Source organism: Girardinichthys multiradiatus, chromosome 3 (assembly GCF_021462225.1).
Source record: "Girardinichthys multiradiatus isolate DD_20200921_A chromosome 3, DD_fGirMul_XY1, whole genome shotgun sequence".
In the NCBI taxonomy this organism is placed as follows: Eukaryota; Metazoa; Chordata; class Actinopteri; order Cyprinodontiformes; family Goodeidae; genus Girardinichthys; species Girardinichthys multiradiatus.
Genome location: NC_061796.1, coordinates 3,232,648 through 3,251,544, shown reverse-complemented (window position 1 = coordinate 3,251,544; position 18,897 = coordinate 3,232,648). Strand labels below are relative to the sequence as shown.

The window sequence follows — 18,897 nt, the reverse complement described above, 5'->3', positions numbered from 1 at the left end:
ATAATAACCAGGTATTATGCAGCTATGTATCACAAAGCATAAGAAAATAAGATGCAAATTAGCGCAAAACCGACTTCCTTTCAAAGACAGTCAGCGTCAAACTTGTCAGGCTCCAACAAGTTTACTTTTCTCCTCAGCTTTTCTTTTTAGCTTGTTAAGCAAATTCCAAACATCAGAATGTAGCCCCAGCAGCATTTTTCTTATGTTTCTGTGTACATGTTCCTGGACCTCAGTGGAACAAATGCATCGTGATGAAACTTTGAAATCACATTCCTTAGAGTGCACCAAACAGCTAAATCCACACACAACCCTAATGGTAATCAGGATTAAATTTCCTCCATTCTGCGATGTGGATGTATATGTACATACATGTCACCAGCCCCAGGGAGTTGTGGGGATCGGTAACTCATTAACGCATACATGATTGGTTCATCACAGAGCCAACATCTGATACACTGGCACTGCAGGGTGGAGCTTGATTCGTGTAACCAAGCTTTTAATCAATTTTATATTAAGGGTGTGTCGTAATGAGAGATGACTTCCTAGACCCCCGTTTCAATTCACTAGCTTTCGATGTATATAGTTACAGTCTCACTGATGGGAGCGATAACCTGGTTTGCTTGAGTGCAAAATTAATGAGTTTGCACACACCTGCATAAGCAAACATACATGACGGCACCCTCCTTAAGTTCCCCTCAAAGGATCCAACATTGCCTCAGCTGTCATATGAAATCCAGAACACTTGCATGAGCCAGTGCACATATTGATGTTTTTGCCATGTTACAGCATTTCTGGGACACTGAACTGGAAAGGTCAGTATAAAAGCCTACATCTGGTGCTTTTACACAATGGGGTCCAAACCAGGTTGTTTACACAGATTACGTCTGCTGATGCTGAGAAGGTGCTCCTTCAATTGGAGTTTTAAGAACCGGGAACATAGATCTCTGCCACAGCAATAGCAAAGTCCAGAAAGACATTTAAAGCTATGAAATCAGAACAACTCACCTGCGTTGGCAAAGTTTGTTAAAGCTGTACACTTTTAACTAGGTAAGTTGATAAGGACTTTACATAAGTCATGCAGTATAATCCCTGCAACCGAATCATTGCTTTTTTTCCCCTGAAAACCACAGTATTTAAGCCCAATCTCTCTCTCTCCATTCCCTCTGTAAAACTGGAATTCAACAGATTAAAGTGACAAAAATCCTGCAATAGAAGGTGTAAAAAAAGAACAGAAATATACAACTATACCATTTGTGGGATTCAAGTAAAAACACTAATTCATCTGTTGTTTAGTTAAATAATCTTAATGTTTACCTTACATTAAGATCTAAGTTAAGGTTAAATGCTAAGATAGAAAAGACCTACATTCTTACATTTTTTCCCATCTTCTGCTATATTGTTTTCAAGAATGCATTCCACTTAAATCATCATTGCATCTTTGATGACATAATTTGCCAGATATTAACACTAAGAGTGTTTGGAAGTGTTATCAAAAAAAAGTGCTAGAGCATAAATCTACATTGTTATAATTACCCTGACAGCAAAGGTAAACCAGGTGTTTTTTTACTAAAGTCAAACAGAGTTTACATCAGACAAACGTACTGTTGAAGCGATCAAAGATGACTTAGTTTATGGGAAAGAGAATATCTGTGAAGATGTGTACATGTCTGTATCTATTAAACTTAGCTTTGGAAAGTGAAATCCACCCCCCCTCCACCCACTGCTTGATTGGGGACACTTCAACAAACAGCACATGCCACAAAAAACTATCTCATACGCTCATATTCCTCCGTCTCAGCTGTTTTTCACCACACTGATATCAGATCTGCACAATATTAAATCTGTTGAGCACATTCCTTACTTTAGTTTTTCTAACCCGATGGGAAGACCTGCTCATGTTGCACGCTGTGTGTCGGTGTGTGGAGTATGTGCTAGACGAGAGCGCTCAACTTGCCTTGGTGAAAAACACAGAGAGATGCGTTTCGCTGCCAAGAATCCAAATAGGGAACTTTGGAGATTTGAGGAATGTCCCAACCTGAAATAAACACACAGTAAAAGGAATGTATTAGAAAGAATTGTCTATTTTTGGAAATTACTATCATGATTTAGCATTTGCTTCTAATCCCACTTGTCTTTATCATTAGAGAAATGATCTGATGCTCTGAACAGAAATGACATACACTGAACTGAACTCCTCAAACACCATCAGGTTTAAAACACAAATTTACCAAGCTGATCTTTTTCCGTTTTAAGAGAACTTAAATACTTTCAAATAGGTGGATTACGTCAACCTTAAGACTGGCTCCCATCTCTAAATAATAATCTTAGAGTTGCGTGTTGCATAACTCATACTGAAAGGTCAGCTGTTTTGAGACTTATGTTGCAATGATAAATTAAACCCAAGATTCACCATCTCAATATCATTTCAGATAATATCTTACTTATTTTGTGTTTGTAACTTATATTTGCCTCAAGATATACGTTTAAGTATATGGTTGTTTGCAAACGTATTTAAACCCCTGAACTTTAAGATTTTTGAAACAGTCCAATAGCAAACTTCAATGTATTTTATAATAATTTTATATGACAGACCAACACAAACAAGAAGGAAAAGGGTTTTCAACATTTTTTCTTTTTTACAAACAAAAATCTTAATAGTGTGGCGTGCATATTTATTTAGCCCCTCTGAGTCGATACTGTGTAGAACCACCTTTTGAGGTAGTTACAGCTGCTATTGTTTGGAAGTAAGTCTCGACATTTTTACCCATTCTTCTTTGCCAAGTAGTTCGTACCTATTCAGTTTGGATGGAGATGGTTTGAACAACAATGTTCAAGTCTTACCACAGGTTCTCAATTGTATGTAGGTTTAAATCACAATTTCTTTGTAGCTCTGGCTGTAGGTTTCCTTTAATTTCCAAATGGAAGGTGAACCTCTGCCACAGTCGCCGCAACAGCTTTTCTTCTAGTTTTGCCCTGTATTTAACTCCACCCGTCTTCCCATCAACTGTGACTAACCATGTCCCTTCTGAGGGAAGCTTCCCCAAAGGGTGATGCTACAACCAAGATTCAACAAGAAGATGGTGCATTCTGGGTGATGTGCAGTTAGTGTTTTTCCACAAATAGCATTTTGAATGCAGGCACCCTAGAATATGTGTCACAGAAAGCAGGGAGTATCCTTTTCATCTGTTTGGGCAGTTTATTTTAAGATCTGTAGTTTCTCTCAAGAGTTAATAGTAACAGGAAGCATTTGTATATTTACTTGTCAGCATTTGCCCTCAGCTCAATTTTTACAATCACGTCCATGTAGATCAAAGTAAACCGTACTTTTAAGATTAAAACGCAAGCTTTCAGCGCACTTAACAGTTAAGACAGTTTGCTTACACTTCCCATTTATCTTCTGGGATGCGTGTATTTGTACCTTGCAGTAGCGCAGCGATTCCATAAGCGTCAGGAAGCCAACAGATGCTTGTTTATGAATCCCATGCAGCTCTACAAGAAATTAAACAGAAACAAAACGGAGTGATGAAAAATAAGATTACTGAAGTAAGACAGTCATTTTCTGTTAATGGGTAAAGCTACAAGATTAAAAAACAATAACTACACTTTGATAAATATGGTTAAATTAGGGTTCTCTTAAAATGTTTGCTGCTCTGATATGTATATGCCCACTGTTTAGATCCAAGTGTATTAATGAGAATTTAATGAGAATGTTTTTTCCCAATAACTTCAGTGCCAACTCTTACTCATGCCAGAGCATTCCCTGTCTCCATCCCACACATTAGAGACAGCATGGCCAGTTACAAGAAGGTTCACCAGGCTCTGACTGGAAGACAAAAGGGACAAGAGAAAAAATGTTTGCATAAGAAAGAAAATCTACTTTGCAGTTAATAGGCAGTGCTGTGCATGAAAGAGTCAAATAAACCCCGTTTCCTAAGTGCTCCCAACTTTTTGGGGGAAAACTTTGAACTTTAAAGTGCTGATTAAGTAAACGATAAAGTTAAACGCTGCGCAGTTCCTGGAGAGACAATGGTTTAGACCTAAGGGTCATGCTGTAATCATCATGAAACCTTTTCTGTTGTCAATGTCCGAGAGCCTGCTGCAGACAGGGACAGAGAGCAGCTGTAGATCTGGAGGTATGGCATGTAAGACCAGTATAATTGTATAGCACTATTCATACACAAGGCTTACATAAGAAGTGCTTTACAGGAAATCAAGGGAAAGAACTTAAACTAACCAAAACCCTTAAGCTTTGCTAAAAAAAATAGCTCAAAATGTGGAAACTGCAGCTTAATGCATTCTGTCACTCATAACTATGGTCTCTCTCACCATCATACAGGAAAGTGTAGCTGAAAGAACTGCAAAGGTGTTCAATCTGCAGCGTAATTTTTAAAAAAAGACAACAATTCACTTTGTATAATTGTCTTTAAAAGTGGCTGCAATTAAAACTGTAATCCAAACTAAAATGTCAGACTATGTTGGCATTTTGACAACTAATGCAGAAAAAGCTGTGAATAAAAGTCATTTTTATGGAGGTACGGCCACGCTGAAGTACAGCTGTGTGATTAAAGAGAACAGGAGAGGACCAAAGAGCATAGCATTTGCCACCTGGTGAAGGCCAGTTCGCAAATGCTGTAAGATGACATAATAAATGGTAATTAACGAATCATGGCAAGATATATATTTGAAGAACTTATTTAGAAAAAGAAAATAAGACTTCTAGTTCATGTTAAGTGTCAATTTAGTTCAGAATGTTTAGGTGGAGAACTATGAACATGAATTTAGACCTTTTTTATTTTATTTTGTGAGCTAGTCTTTGAAGGAGGTTTCGTTATGGCCGAACTTGCACAACACTACATATCAATTTTAAGTCAGCTTAATGCTGAAAAGACATAAAGATGGATTTGTATACCTTCCATGACCATGAATGGGGTCTATAAGGGGCTCTGTTGGGTCCTGGATTTCATTTCTAATATTCTCTATGCCCTGCAAAGAGAAGACCAACAGAGGAAATCTGTTAAATATTTAAAAATCTGTGCAACCTCCAGATAAAGCTTGAGCATTACTTAAACATTTTTGACTCGGTTCATAAATATAAAACTTTGATTTGTTTTATGTCTAATACACATTTTATTTAAATCTCTTCAAAAATAAAACAAGCACAAATCATATTGCCGCCAATCAGTATCTGAGGGATTTTCATTTCATTTTTTATCCCTCTAGGGTACCTTCTTCTCTTTACCTTAGTGAGGATGACAGAGTAAAGGAAAAGCAAAACCCCACAGCACCCCCTCCAGGAATGGTAGAGGGACAGCACCTCCTCTCTGAGATCAGACACTGACAGGACAGTTCGCTTGCTGCAGGACAAAGAAAAAAAAAGATAGGATATATATGAAAAATAAATTAAGCAATAATAAGAAATATTCGTTGGGTTTCATGAGGCGAAATCTCATCCCAAAAATACACAATACAAGACCGGACAAAGAAAAAACTGATTGCTAGGTATTGGAGCTCTATCCTTCTTATCCTATACCTCATTTAAAAAAATACTAGTGCAGCTGTCTGTCTTATTGGGCATGCACTGCTCTGCTTTGAGCAAGCGAAGCCTTGCGTTTTGCCGACTGTGGTCTTAGCTGTCAGTAAGCGATGTGATGAAATATATTTCTTACTGCAAACCCAAACTTGCATACATTTAATTTGCTTGTGTGTCTTTGACAGAAAATGTGTGTGTCGGATAAGCATTTTTTTTTAAGGTAATCAATGAAAGTGGTGAGCTGGCAATCTGTAAGGAGAGTTAAATGGCAAGTTCAATTTAAAACCCAAGACAGTGAAATTCTACTTATGCTGTCCTGAAAACAATGCACTTTAGCAACTGTCAAACCTAAAGTTGTTTGTTTTCAAAGCCTCCAGAATGTCCACCACATAACTAGATTAAATAAGGAAAATGATTTATGGTGAGGGGAAATATCATGATACAGGATGTTATTTGATAAAAGAATGTCATAATTTACACTTACTGAAGAACACTGTGAAATTGTTCAAAGCCAAGGTCCTCAGCAGCCAAAGCAGCTAGATACAACAAAAACACACAATCACAGAACTATCAGAGCAACACATCAGAATGAGAGTTAGTTTAACTTTATTAATATGTAGTTAGCTGTGCAGACAAAGATGCAGTGAATGAGTGGGCAATGATACAAGACTAACTTGGTTGCTGTTCCTGTGGTGACTGGCTGCTCTCGGGTTTTGGCATGCCCTGTGTCTGAGACTGTGTCTGGGTCTTAGAAAGCATGCTAGTGTGTGGGCTCTGTCCCTTGGCCCAGGTCACCAGACAGAACCCTGTGGAGGGGCTGGCACAGGCAGACTCAAGGATTTCCGTTAGTGTCGAACACAGGGCCATCTTCTGCTCCTCTTCTAATAAACACAAACATCAAAAACATCCATTGTTTGGTCAGAAATACAAATACAGAAGCAAAACCAAGCTTTTTTTTGGGAAGCTACCTGACATTTGTCTCCAGTTGGAACTTTCTCTGTTAAAAAGAATGTTCTTTAACAGGAAAGCCTGCAAAAAAACACAAACTCAGTTTACAGCAACTGCTATTCTAGCTAAATATCATGTTAAGCACTGATAAAATATTTGACAATTTCATTTATGTATGACAGGATGAACTAATGTTTAGGCCGTGGAGCATAGAGAGCCTTACTTGGACAGGTGCAATCACAGCACAAGGTCCTCCTTCAAACTGCTTCAGAGCTGTCTGCTCATGCTCACTAAAAACATACCCTGTGAAAAGGGAAGTCTTCATTCAACATTGAGCCTATAATTATTGATCTTGTATACATATTACAGTACAGACAAGGTGGGGTTAGTAAGCAAATTTGGGATGAACATTTAGTAGAACAAGGATTATAGTAATTATTTACTTTAAAAAAAAAACATATGCAAAACAAATGAAAGGCAGGAAAATTTAACAAGTACAAAATGGTTTGATAAACACTAGATTATCTAGAAGAAAAACAGACGTTTTCAGTAAAATATATAGTGTTTGCTAATTTGGAAACACTTGATAACACTTAGAAAAACGAACTGTGGTTTTCAGAACAAAAGTCTTACCTTGAGACCATCTCCGGAAGATAGAAGTCGAAACTCCTCCCCCTAACGGTTTCCCCCAAACCAAATCTACCACCTCCTTATTTAACTCTGACATGATTGGTTTCAAATCCTTAGTCACGGCCTCTTCGGTCCAACCTTCATGCAGAGACAAGAGAGGTTGTGTGTTCTTAAAGACGTCTCTTCCTGATGGCACTTCTTAGGGTAGCCTGTACCTGTGGCATTGGCCACAAGCTCCCTCTGTGGTCCAACTCTGAGTTTAGGGACTGGCAAGTCAAGGGTAGGTATGACATCAATCTACCAAGCAATAGGACAGAAACACAAATCAAGATTTATCTTTTATTTAAGTAATTTTAAGAACAGACAAAACAACTCTCTATATTTGGTAACAGAAGAGCTTAGCTTTACTACAATTTGATATTTACAGATTCATACTTCATTAATATTCTCAAACAAAGGGTTGTTAAATCAAATACTGCTTCTCTCTAATAGGGGTGCACCAATTGATCGGCCCGGATTTCCTTAATTTTAGGTGATTGGTCGGGCAGCCGATACATGTGAAATCGATCTTATCCATCGATCCAAGTTGTTTGTTTTTAAAATGTTAAAAATGAAAGACTAGAGGAACTCCAATGCTCTAAACTTCTCATTTATATTCAAAAGAACTACCTCATGTACAGTTAAATAAGTTTGTATTGCTTCATGAATTGTGACATTATAACACCTGGCAGTGTTAGTTATAAAAAAAAATAAAGAAACATTACCGGCATCGGCAAGTCAGGCTTTTTAGAGATCGGTGATCGGCCAGAAAACTGCAATCGGTGGACCTCTACTTTCTCTCTCTCTCTATATATACCCAATTTATATCTTAATATTTTATTTTAAATAAGTACAGTACAGACCAAATGTTTGGACACACCTTCTCATTCAAAGAGTTGTCTTTATTTTCATGACTATGAATATTGTAGCTTCACACTGAAGGCATCAAACTATGAATTAACACATGTGGAATTATATACTGAACAAAAAAGTGTAAAACAACTGAAAATATGTCTTATATTCTAGGTTCTTCAAAGTAGCCACCGTTTGCTTTGATTACTGCTCCACACACTCTTGGCATTCTGTTGATGAGCTTCAAGAGGTAGTCACCTGAAATGGTTTTCCAACAGTCTTGAAGGAGTTCCCAGAGATGCTTAGCAATTGTTGGCCCTTTTACCTTCACTCTGTGGTCCAGCTCACCCCAAACCATCTCTATTGGGTTCAGGTCCGGTGACTGTGGAGGCCAGGTCATCTGGCGCAGCACCCCATCACTCTCCTTCTTGGTCAAATAGCCCTTACACAGCCTGGAGGTGTGTTTGGGGTCATTGTCTTGTTGAAAAATAAGTGATGGTCCAACTAAACGCAAACCTGATGGAATAGCATGCCGCTGCAAGATGCTGTGGTAGCCATGCTGGTTCAGTATGCCTTCAATTTTGAATAAATCCCCAACAGTGTCACCAGCAAAGCACCCCCACACCATCACACCTCCTCCTCCATGCTTCACGGTGGGAACCAGGCATGTAGAGTCCATCCGTTCACCTCTTCTGCACCGCACAAAGACACGGTGGTTGGAACCAAAGATCTCAAACTTGGACTCATCAGACCAAAGCACAGATTTCCACTGGTCTAATGTCCATTCTTTGTGTTCTTTAGCCCAAACAAGTTTCTTCTGCTTGTTGCCTGTCCTCAGCAGTGATTTCCTAGCAGCTATTTTACCATGAAGGCCTGATTCACACAGTCTCCTCTTAACAGTTGTTCTAGAGATGTGTCTGCTGCTAGAACTCTGTGTGGCATTGACCTGTTCTCTAATCTGAGCTGCTGTTAACCTGCGATTTCTGAAGCTGGTGACTCTGATGAACTTATCATCTGCAGCAGAGGTGACTCTTGGTCTTCCTTTCCTGGGGCGGTCCTCATGTGAGCCAGTTTCTTTGTAGCGCTTGATGGTTTTTGCGACTGGACTTGGGGACACTTTCAAAGTTTTCCCAATTGTTCGGACTGACTGACCTTCATTTCTTAAAGTAATGATGGCCACTCGTTTTTCTTTACTTAGCTGCTTTTTTCTTGCCATAATACAAATTTTAACAGTCTATTCAGTAGGACTATCAGCTGTGTACTGTGCCCACCTATTGCACAACACAACTAATGGTCCCAACCCCATTTATAAGGCTTGAAATCCCACTTTTTAAACCTGACAGGGCACACCTGTGAGGTGAAAACCATTTCAGGTGACTACCTCTTGAAGCTCATCAACAGAATGCCAAGAGTGTGCGGAGCAGTAATCAAAGCAAAAGGTGCCTATTTTGAAGAACCTAGAATATAAGACATATTTTCAGTTGTTTCACACTTTTTTGTTCAGTATATAATTCCACATGTGTTAATTCATAGTTTTGATGCCTTCAGTGTGAAGCTACAATATTCATAGTCATGAAAATAAAGAAACCTCTTTGAATGAGAAGGTGTGTCCAAACTTTTGGTCTGTACTGTATATAAACTGAATGTATCTTTGTTTTAAGACAGAATTTTCTCCATTGTTGTTTTTAATTGTGAAAATATGATATTCTCCAGTGAGGAAAATGACATCTGGGCTGAAAATAATTATTATTACGCAAATAAACCAACTAATTATGTTTTTATACACTTTCTAAGTAATAGTACATTTGCTTGGTCTTTTTCTTGTTTTTTTTAATGTCTTGAAACCAACCTGCCAGGGGGTCTAGAGATGGCAATTACCCACTTGACAATAATCTATCATTTTTACATGCTAATGTCCATTCATATACATTGTGTCATTTATAAAAATAAAACGAACAAAAAAAACCAAAAAATTAAAATTAAAGTTACACAACATATTACAGGCTGCAGTGTCCCCAAATTCAATTCAGACACCTGTGCGTGTTTGCTGGCTGATTTATTGCACATCGAGCAATTTGAGGACCTGTGAATAAAAATTCTTAAAGAATTTGGGGGTTTTATTGATTGTGCTACACCATTTAATTATTATGATTTCTTAATACATTATTTTTATAAATAAAAATATGTATTAATATTAAATGGAACTTAAAAATTACAAGCTCTAGTGTCCGCGGAACTATTATAGAAGAATTTAACGAACCTGGCGCGAACAGTGTTATTTGAACACTTGCTCGCTCTGCAGCTAAAAGGCTAGCGGCTGCGTTACGTCAGGTGGTTACAGCGAAACAACGAAATAAATACGAATCCTTTTTGATTTAAAATGCGAACGGCTTACCGTTTATCACAACGTGATGAAGCAAAAAGTAAAAATGTGACAGTTAAATTAGCTTGGAACCACCAAGCATTAGCATTAAAGCTTGAAGCTAGCCATACATTGCTCTATCATTCAATTTCTTGTCACTCAGGGGCGGTCGGCAGATATAATGGTCGTGAAACGCTGTAGTTTGTTATAATTTCGACGTAAATATTCTACACTTACCTCAAAATAGACTCGAGTATTAGAGGGTCTGTTTTGGCTGTGTTTTCTTGTGCAATTTCACAGTCAGTCGCATTTCTGTCATTCGTTTATTTACAACAAATTGTAATATGAAAAAAATACTCCGTGCATTTGACGTATTATACCATTGGTTGAAATCGAGAAAGTTCCAGATGCGTCACAAGACTTAGCCTCTATGCGCTGCTTGATTGGTTCATCAACCTGCCAATCTTATCGACGGCACCCTCAGAAATGGAATACCGTTTATTTAATTTAAAGCACCGTTAAAGAAATCCTTAAATTCGGAAAAATAAATGTTCAAACATTAGAACTTTAGGATTATTTATAAAACAAAACCCATAACACTAGACCTGAAATAAGTTATTTTCTAGTGTTTAGATTCTAAAAATGTATTCAGTATGATTGGTATTTTGTTCATTATCTGTCTCCGTAGCTGACAATGGACGTAGTGCTTAACAGTCAGCCGGGGAATGGCCTGGGTGAAAGTAATGTCGGAGAATAGTAGGATGAGCTTTCCTTTTAAAAAAGAGGGCACAATATGTTGTTTTAACTGAAGGAGGATAGGACCAACCTGCGATCCTGGATTATTTTATCAGCAACCGTTAACAACGTAAACAAGCAATAATAAAATACAAGCTACCAGAGGTCACCTCCCGGTCAATACACAGCCGGATCTCCGTGTAATTCTGCAAATACACTGACTTAATTTAGATGTATACTTAAAGATAAGTGACATGGTCGAAGTGGCATCCGTCGCTCATGCCGGTTGAGATGAAATGGTCATCCGGAGCATGCCCCGCCAGATGCACCGTTTTAAATTGTGTACAAACCACGCCCACCCGGCGCACCGCTTGCCTCGTCGCGTGACAAATGGGGCGCATCCACTTTCAGCGCTTGCCGCATGCGTATTGCATACCGCCTGTGGTTCAGAGTTCTCCACCACGCGTGAAGTAAATGTGGGGAAAGCCTTCTTTTCAAAGGGCAAACATTTGTTGTGAAGAGCATAAATAAGAGCTTATTTATCAGTATGGGTGGTCAGGCTAAGGGCAAGAAGAATAGTAAAACCAAGAGGAAAGGCAACCGTCAAAACAGGGGTCAGATGTTCAATGTTTTGTAGTTTTTTTCTTAGGATTTTTACATATTTTTAGCTTAGATCTTGAACACCAAGTTGTTGAATACAAGTTAAATATGTTGTGTGATTTGAGACCAAATGAGACTCAAGCAACCTTTCATTTGCGTCTATGTTTCATCCCGACAGATGGAGGATTTGTTGATTTGTCACCTCAGGAAAGGATGAAAGTACGAATGCATGAGAAAGCCAAGAAGAAGACCGCTGAGAAGTACTCAGTGCAGCAACTCTTAGAGAAGGTGACTTTAAAAACATATCACCGTAGAAAGCCCCTAGATTTTATTCTGTACATGTATTTCTCTTCTGTGTTCAGACTCAGGAATACATGGACACTTTTGACTTTGAGATGGCTGGCCTTTTCTGTCAGAGAGCTTTAGATGTGGACTCCAACAATCTCCAAGCTCTTGACATGCTGGGACATATTTGCTCTGAATTAGGAGACATGCAGAAAGCTAAATCAATATCCTTTGTGACTTTGTTTTCTTTATGCATATATATACAGCTGAGTCACCAAAGCACTGTGTAGTATATTCATTTTCTGTCCTGAAGTAAGAACGGTTTGGGGTTCCTTTACCAATTCCTAAGTGTTTCTACGTGCAATCGATCTGAGCCCAGATGTTGGTCATAGTAAATACATGTATCTGGGACAAATTCACACTGGCCAGGAGGCTGTGAACTTCTACACAAGAGGAATACAGGTCCTTCTGTCTGCGCTAGAGAAGCAAGAAACAATGGTAAGTGAGAACACACGTGCTCCCTAAAATATTCATAACCTTTGAACCTATCCACATTATCTCACAGCAAAACCACAAACTTTAATGTTTTTTATACATATTTTGTATGATAGACCGACACAAACTAGTATATAATTATGAATTATGGATGATGCATGCTTTTCAAATTGTTTTTACAAATAATAAAACAGAAGCTTGTGGCATGCATCTGTATTCAGCCATTCTGAGTGAACCAGAACCACCTTTCGCTGCCATAACAGCTGCAGCTCTTTAGGAGGTATCTCTCTCTACCAGTGTTACACATCTAGAGACTAAACGATTTGCCAATTCATCCTTCCAAAATAGCTCAAACTCAGACAGAGCATCTGTAAATATTCATCTTCATGATGCGTTGTCCTGCTGGACAGAGAACCTTCACTCCAGTTTCAATTATTTGGCAACCTACGAAGTTTTTTCATTTTTTTTTTTTTTTTTTGCAAGATTGTCCTTTACTTAAACCCACCCAAAATTTCATACTGATGTAAAGATTTCCTTCAGAATGCTTCTACCACCATGTTCGACCATAGGGATGTTGTGTTTTAGGGAGGTGTGAGGTGTTTCTGCCACACATAGTGTTGTGCATTTTGGCAAAAATGTTAAAATTTGGTCTCATCTGTCCAGAACACCATTTCTTTTCAGTTATTGCAGATTCAGGCTACAAACCTATGCTAGGAAAAGCCCAACACTGATCTATAGCTGGAAATATTATTAAAGAGCTCATTTTGAATATCAGGCTGCACGGTGGAGCTGTGGTAAGCACTGTTGGCTTCCAGCAGGAAGGTCCTGTTTTCAAGTCCCGGCCTGGATTCTATCTACATGAAGTCTGTAGTTTTATGCGATTAAAGTCCCTTGCTGAGGAGGTGCTTGCTTAGTTTGAAGACTTGAACAGCTCCTGAAGCACTAGGTGGAATGCTGTTCCATGTTGCTAAACCTAGAATGGAGGAAGCTCCTGGTGGAGGGTCTTAGGGAGTGCCAATGCGTGGCTAGGTGTTGAACATTCCTGCATGTTTCCTGTGCCCCCTGCATGGCTTGTCAGAAACTTTAAACAAGAACTTTCTTTCATTGCTGACTTTCTCCTTGCCACTGTTCTGTAAAGTCAAGATTTGAAGGATGCATGTAATAGATGTCGCATTAAGAAGTCGTCTCTCCTGAGCTGTGGATCTTTCCAGATTCTGCAGAGTTATAATACAACTCTTGGATGCTTCTCTGATTAATGCTTTCCTTGCCCAGCCTATCAGTTTAGGTAGACAGTCATGTCCTAGTAGGATTGCAGTTGTGCCATACTCTTTCCATCTTCACATGTTGAATTAAACAGTGCTGTGTGAGGTGTCCAGTGCTTGGAATTTAGTTCTATAACCCGCTTTAAACGTCTGCACGACCTCATCCCTGATCTGCCTGCTGCTTTCTGCAGACCCTTTGATGGTGTTTGTCCACTAATGATCTCCAGCAGACTTCTTTTGGATTGACTAATTATTTCTGAAGGCAGTCAGAGTAAAGAGGGCTGAATACACAACATGTCATACTTTTGGCAGTTCTGCGCTACTTTGACTTGATTTATAATCCCCCCCAAAATACGTAAAATTCAGTGATTGTATTATGATAAAATTGTGAAAAAATGTGAAAAGCGCCCTGTAATAACGCATGTCTTGTCTATGCATGTGTGTGTTTGTGTGTGTATTTTTAAGATGAACAAAATGCTGAAAATGGCGTTCTAGTCAAGATTGAAGTTCCTTAGGGTTTTGTTCACAAGAGAGTGCTGTGTCCCAGAATACCCACATTTGAGGGACAGGTTCTTCAGCTTAACAAGTTACAAGATAACGAAGGGCCTTCCTGTGGTCATCAGCTTCAGAAAACATAAGTGTTGTTAGTCTAACTCATCATTTTTATCTTTTTAGTTCAAGCTGATGTCACTTGAAAAATCCTAAACAATGTGTGTTGATGTGTTTCATGTGGGAAGGCTTCCATTTTTAACTTTGTTCAAGTGTGAATCTTTTAGCTGAATAAGAAAATGAACTGAAGCAAAACAACAGGAAAGTAAATTTTTCAAATTTCAAAAAGCATATAAAAAATTGTGAAAAAAATGAAAAGACTGGTATTTTCAAAAGGTGCTTTGATAGAAAAAGTTATTTAACAAGACTAAATAGTTCTAAATAGTAAATATTCTCATAAGTAGGTCAGTTCTAAAATCTTTTCTTACTTTTTCATAAAATTACAGCTTTCTCCAGTGAGACTGATGAACTAACAGAAAAACTGTCTTCCAGTCCTATAATTGTGTGACGTTAAGTCAGCCTGAATTATGTGCATATGTTGCACTGAAGCACAAGAGAGAGTTTGGGACTTTTTTTTTTGGTCAATTATTCATTTATCACTGTGATTTTTCTGCTTGACATAAAAATGTTTTCAACTGAAGTTCCTCCGGGAGTATAGACATGTTTTTTCTGATGTTATGTAGTTATTAAAGAAAAAATACTTGTTTGTTCAATTCTTTATATAATAAGCAAGAACTCAGGAAATCTGCCTTGGGCTGTTTTTTTGCAGGCTCAGGCCGGAGCCACCGGAACAACGGATGAGAACGATGAAGTCCCTTCAGCAAAGGATGTCAGCGTGGCCTACTGCTCCCTGGCTGAGATCTACTTAACAGATCTCTGGTACTGAAGCAGAAGTGCACTGCTGCTACACAGAAAACCCGTCTCACGTTTTAGTCATTTCTAATGAGTCCATATTTGTCTCTTTCTGCCTCTGTGATTGTAGCATGGAGGAGGGAGCTGCAGACAAATGCAGAGAGTTCATTGAAAAAGCTTTACAGTATCACCATGACAACCCAGAGGCTCTCCAGCTTATGGCCAGTTACCTGTTTAGTACAGGGAGAAACCAGGTCAGTCCATGCACACACACATCGACTCCAGATGAGTTATCGCCACATTAAAGCAGGAATCTGCCGAGTTAATTATTCTGAACAGATTGAATTGTATGCCATTAATCAGCAGATGGACACTTATTAACATGCACACACAGACGGGTAATGCCAATATGAATGTTAATTACTGGGCAGATCTTTGAGGTCATGCAGTCATCTGATAAGTTGAAAGCGACGAGGAGCATGTTGGACTCGGTTCCGGGGGAAATTGCCACATCAACTTTACAGTTTTATCCCCCAAAAACATTTTAGTGTGTATTGCAGTTTAAAGATGGACTTGTGGTTACACTTAATTAAAAATACAAAAATAATTCCATCACCTGAGCTTCTGTAATATGAGGTGTTCATTAAATATGCTCATCCTTTATATATAAATCGGCTTTGTAAATTATTTGATTGGGTATATATATAAATAAAATTATATTGTTAGTTGTAAATAAATATTTTTTTATATTTATAAAACAAAATATTTTGTGAGATGGCAGAAAAAAATATGTCTCTGGAAAATCCTCTTACAACTAATTTAGTTAAAAATATATAATTTCTGTTTTTCTTTTGTTTTTTTTTTACCAAAAACTTTCAAGTGCACCAAAATTATTTTCTTTGAGGTCCAATTTGCCGAATCCGGTTCCAGTTTTCTTATGACAATTATGCATGAAAGAGGACAAAAATGTGCTGTAGGTCGCATTTTCTATTGATTTTAATTTTAAAAGAAAATAAAGGAATTACAAGATTATCCCCATTTATCTATCGAAGCATGTGCACTTTAACTAAAAATGGGCATCAAAGTGCATGCTCCTGGTTGATGTGATTATCCTACAAATGGTGAAAGGTCTTGGTTTTCATACATTCAGTCAAAAATCTGATTTTGCATTGTTTCATCACTGATTGAGAGAAAATCCTCTGATTTCGATCTCTTTCCGACAGATCGGTACATCTCTAATTTTTAATGTCCTTGTGCAATGATTGTGTCAAATTAGCTTAGTTTGATATCTTTTTAATATTCAAATTTGTTAACATATGTATTGAACTTATCATTATGCAATTAAACAGAAAAATATTCTAAATCATTTAAACTATTTTATGTGACTGTTTGGCTCTTTCACAGTTAAAAGCCCAGTACGATGTAGATTGTAATTTTTTTTCTTACCTACTGAATTTGATTTTGAAAAATGCTCTAAAATTCTAAAACTCAAATTTTGTAACAGAAAACACACATGGTTCTGCCCCAGCTGCTGGTGAGGCACATTTCCATTTTGTTAATGTCATGACATCACAAACTCATGAGTGCAGCAGGAGGTTGATTAGTCCTCACTGTGGGTTATCATGGGATAAAAGTGACAATGAAGCCCAAAGAGGAGCATTTACCTTATATCTTACATCTGTGTCACAGTGGGCTCTTATGAGTTAGTGGAGTTTTAATGAAGCATGAAAGTAACATTTAATTATAGTTCATGTGTTTTTTTTTTCACAATGTTGTCACTAATCAGCGCTGAGAGCAGGAAACATCCAGCACCCAGGCACATTTGGACCATTTTTAGCCTTACATTTCAAATATGATTTAGATACAACAGCGTTGAATACGATTTCAATAAGGTCACAAATGGAAATTTGTTCACCTTTAAATAATTAACAAGTAGCCACTCGTTCACTCGCTCACATCTTCAAGTTGAGGTGGATCTGCGATACTAGATACGAACTGTAGGGGGCAGGCTTGTCACAGTTTTTTTTTTTTCAAACTATCCACACATCCTCTGACCAACATTTATTTATTTATTTTTTTCAACTGAACTGCTTTAATTATAATGAACAATAATTGAATTAATTTGTAATAATCAGTCATTAATGTCTATGGAAAATGAATTAACCAGTGTGTAATGCAAGGATATTGGTCCCCAGCAATTGCACACCTTTTCATTACCTTACAAGGCAAATATAAGAGATTTTGGACACTTAACATTTTTACATACATCTTTAAATTTGTTTTTAGGAAGGCAATGGATACCTGTTGAAAAGTGTTGGAATGTGGCTACCTGCTCAGAAACAAAGTGCAGCTTCCTCCGCTACAGATGAAGAAACGCAGGTGAGCTTATTTTCTGGTCGGTATTTCTCTCAATGCAACCAGGTACCAATTCAATTTGGGTTAAGAGATGCACGGATCAGAACTTTTTGTCCAGGTTCTGATCTCTGGTTCTGTACAGCTTTTATTTGCCAATACAGATTTTATCTTCCTTGTTTCTTCCCTGGAAAATGTAGACTCTTATCTAATGTCTGAGTTTTCCAAAAGCTGCCAACATTTCCAAATCCCACTTGTTTCATGACAGACAGAAGTTGAAAGCTCAAAATAATAAAACAGAGCATATTTTCTGTATTCCATTCAGCCTTCCTGTTAATTGTTGACAGTCTTGCTCTCCCTTTCTGGCAGCCTGAATGCACTGCAGACATGTCTCAACATGTGATGGAAAATACAGTTTTCTTTGAAACAAGTTCTTAAATCTCCTTGTTCCTCTAAAATTTTAGTTTTCGCCAAGGTAACAACATCCACATGGCTGTCAGCAGTGATGTAAGGAGATAACAATTTTGTATCATGATTAGTGTTTGTTATTTTATCACTGTTATAAATACTATGATGGTTTTGATAAAAAACCTGTTAAAAGATGCTACAACTATTATCACTGTAAGAAAACAGAAATCTTCTGATATGATATTTATTGTTAACTTAAATTTTACATAAATATGTCCTTGTGACAAAACAAAATGTATATAGTTATGTTTGGAAAAGGGCTTACTCTATTAAAATATCCCCAATTTTCTGGTAATTCCCATTAATTCTTATAATTCCCATTTAAAGTTTCCAACTTTCAAATATTTTCTGGCATTCTCCATCTTAGGGTCTTCTGAAGAGTTTCTATAAGGGTTTCTGAAATTTGTCATACGTTTTTCAGCCCCCTTTTCAAACATTCTCCCGTCTGCTTGTTGAGGTGTTGGACAATCAAAATCCTGGAATTTTAATCTGCAGGGTCATCACAAACGGTTTTATTGATCATTTTATTTTAAAAGGAAAATCTAAGTGTACAATTTTTATCATGTGAAGTATTAAAAGCTGTAACTCTTTTATCTCGGTTTGTCCTTGCAGCCTGGTAGCACTTATGGTGGTGTTTTACTGAGCTTCCAACTGGCTGGTCAAGCTGGTGGTATTTTGCCACCATCTGATTGTTTGGTGCATCTCTATGCAGGTTTATTTCAAAAAGCCTTTTTCAGCTAGCGAGGTTGTCACAGTGTGCCTTGTGGCGGACGTTAAGGACATCAGCAGGAATAAAAAAAACAAAAACAAACTAGGAGATAATAAATTAATGGAAGTTAAAAATAGAAAAAATGACACGAGCCCTACGCAAATGTGTGCTGGTAAGTCAGAGTGTGCTTTAAAAAAAAAAAAAGAAGCAGATATTAAAGGCAGCGCCA

At 37.8% G+C, this 18,897-nt stretch overlaps 2 protein-coding genes across 6 annotated transcripts in view; one reads left to right on the top strand and one right to left on the bottom strand.

The window, feature by feature from the left end:
- Nucleotides 1–10,756, bottom strand: part of mindy3 (MINDY lysine 48 deubiquitinase 3) — a 33,345-nt gene extending 22,589 nt beyond the window's left edge. For 3 of the 4 annotated variants that reach the window (XR_007037550.1, XM_047360349.1, XM_047360352.1), the window contains exons 1-11: nucleotides 10,599–10,756; nucleotides 7,112–7,405; nucleotides 6,702–6,781; nucleotides 6,499–6,559; nucleotides 6,205–6,411; nucleotides 6,015–6,066; nucleotides 5,240–5,354; nucleotides 4,910–4,983; nucleotides 3,744–3,823; nucleotides 3,419–3,489; nucleotides 1,955–2,035 (exon numbers count right to left, since the gene is read on the bottom strand). Coding sequence is in view for 3 of the 4 variants with exons in the window: in XM_047360349.1 (XP_047216305.1) it covers nucleotides 1,955–2,035; nucleotides 3,419–3,489; nucleotides 3,744–3,823; nucleotides 4,910–4,983; nucleotides 5,240–5,354; nucleotides 6,015–6,066; nucleotides 6,205–6,411; nucleotides 6,499–6,559; nucleotides 6,702–6,781; nucleotides 7,112–7,205 (915 nt within the window). In the remaining variant the exon portion in view is untranslated. Of the gene's footprint in view, nucleotides 1–1,954; nucleotides 2,036–3,418; nucleotides 3,490–3,743; nucleotides 3,824–4,909; nucleotides 4,984–5,239; nucleotides 5,355–6,014; nucleotides 6,067–6,204; nucleotides 6,412–6,498; nucleotides 6,560–6,701; nucleotides 6,782–7,111; nucleotides 7,406–10,394; nucleotides 10,512–10,598 lie in introns of those variants that run through there. The other variant, XM_047360350.1, reaches the window with a different exon arrangement.
- Nucleotides 1–18,897, top strand: part of si:dkey-12j5.1 (probable assembly chaperone of rpl4) — a 69,785-nt gene that overhangs the window by 20,148 nt on the left and 30,740 nt on the right. Inside the window, exons 1-7 of one of the 2 annotated variants that reach the window (XM_047360353.1) lie at nucleotides 11,523–11,710; nucleotides 11,875–11,984; nucleotides 12,059–12,205; nucleotides 12,330–12,479; nucleotides 15,057–15,166; nucleotides 15,270–15,393; nucleotides 17,426–17,518. In XM_047360353.1, the coding sequence (XP_047216309.1) occupies nucleotides 11,644–11,710; nucleotides 11,875–11,984; nucleotides 12,059–12,205; nucleotides 12,330–12,479; nucleotides 15,057–15,166; nucleotides 15,270–15,393; nucleotides 17,426–17,518 (801 nt within the window). In that variant the 5' untranslated portion in view covers nucleotides 11,523–11,643. Of the gene's footprint in view, nucleotides 1–11,522; nucleotides 11,711–11,874; nucleotides 11,985–12,058; nucleotides 12,206–12,329; nucleotides 12,480–15,056; nucleotides 15,167–15,269; nucleotides 15,394–17,425; nucleotides 17,519–18,897 lie in introns of those variants that run through there. The other variant, XM_047360354.1, reaches the window with a different exon arrangement.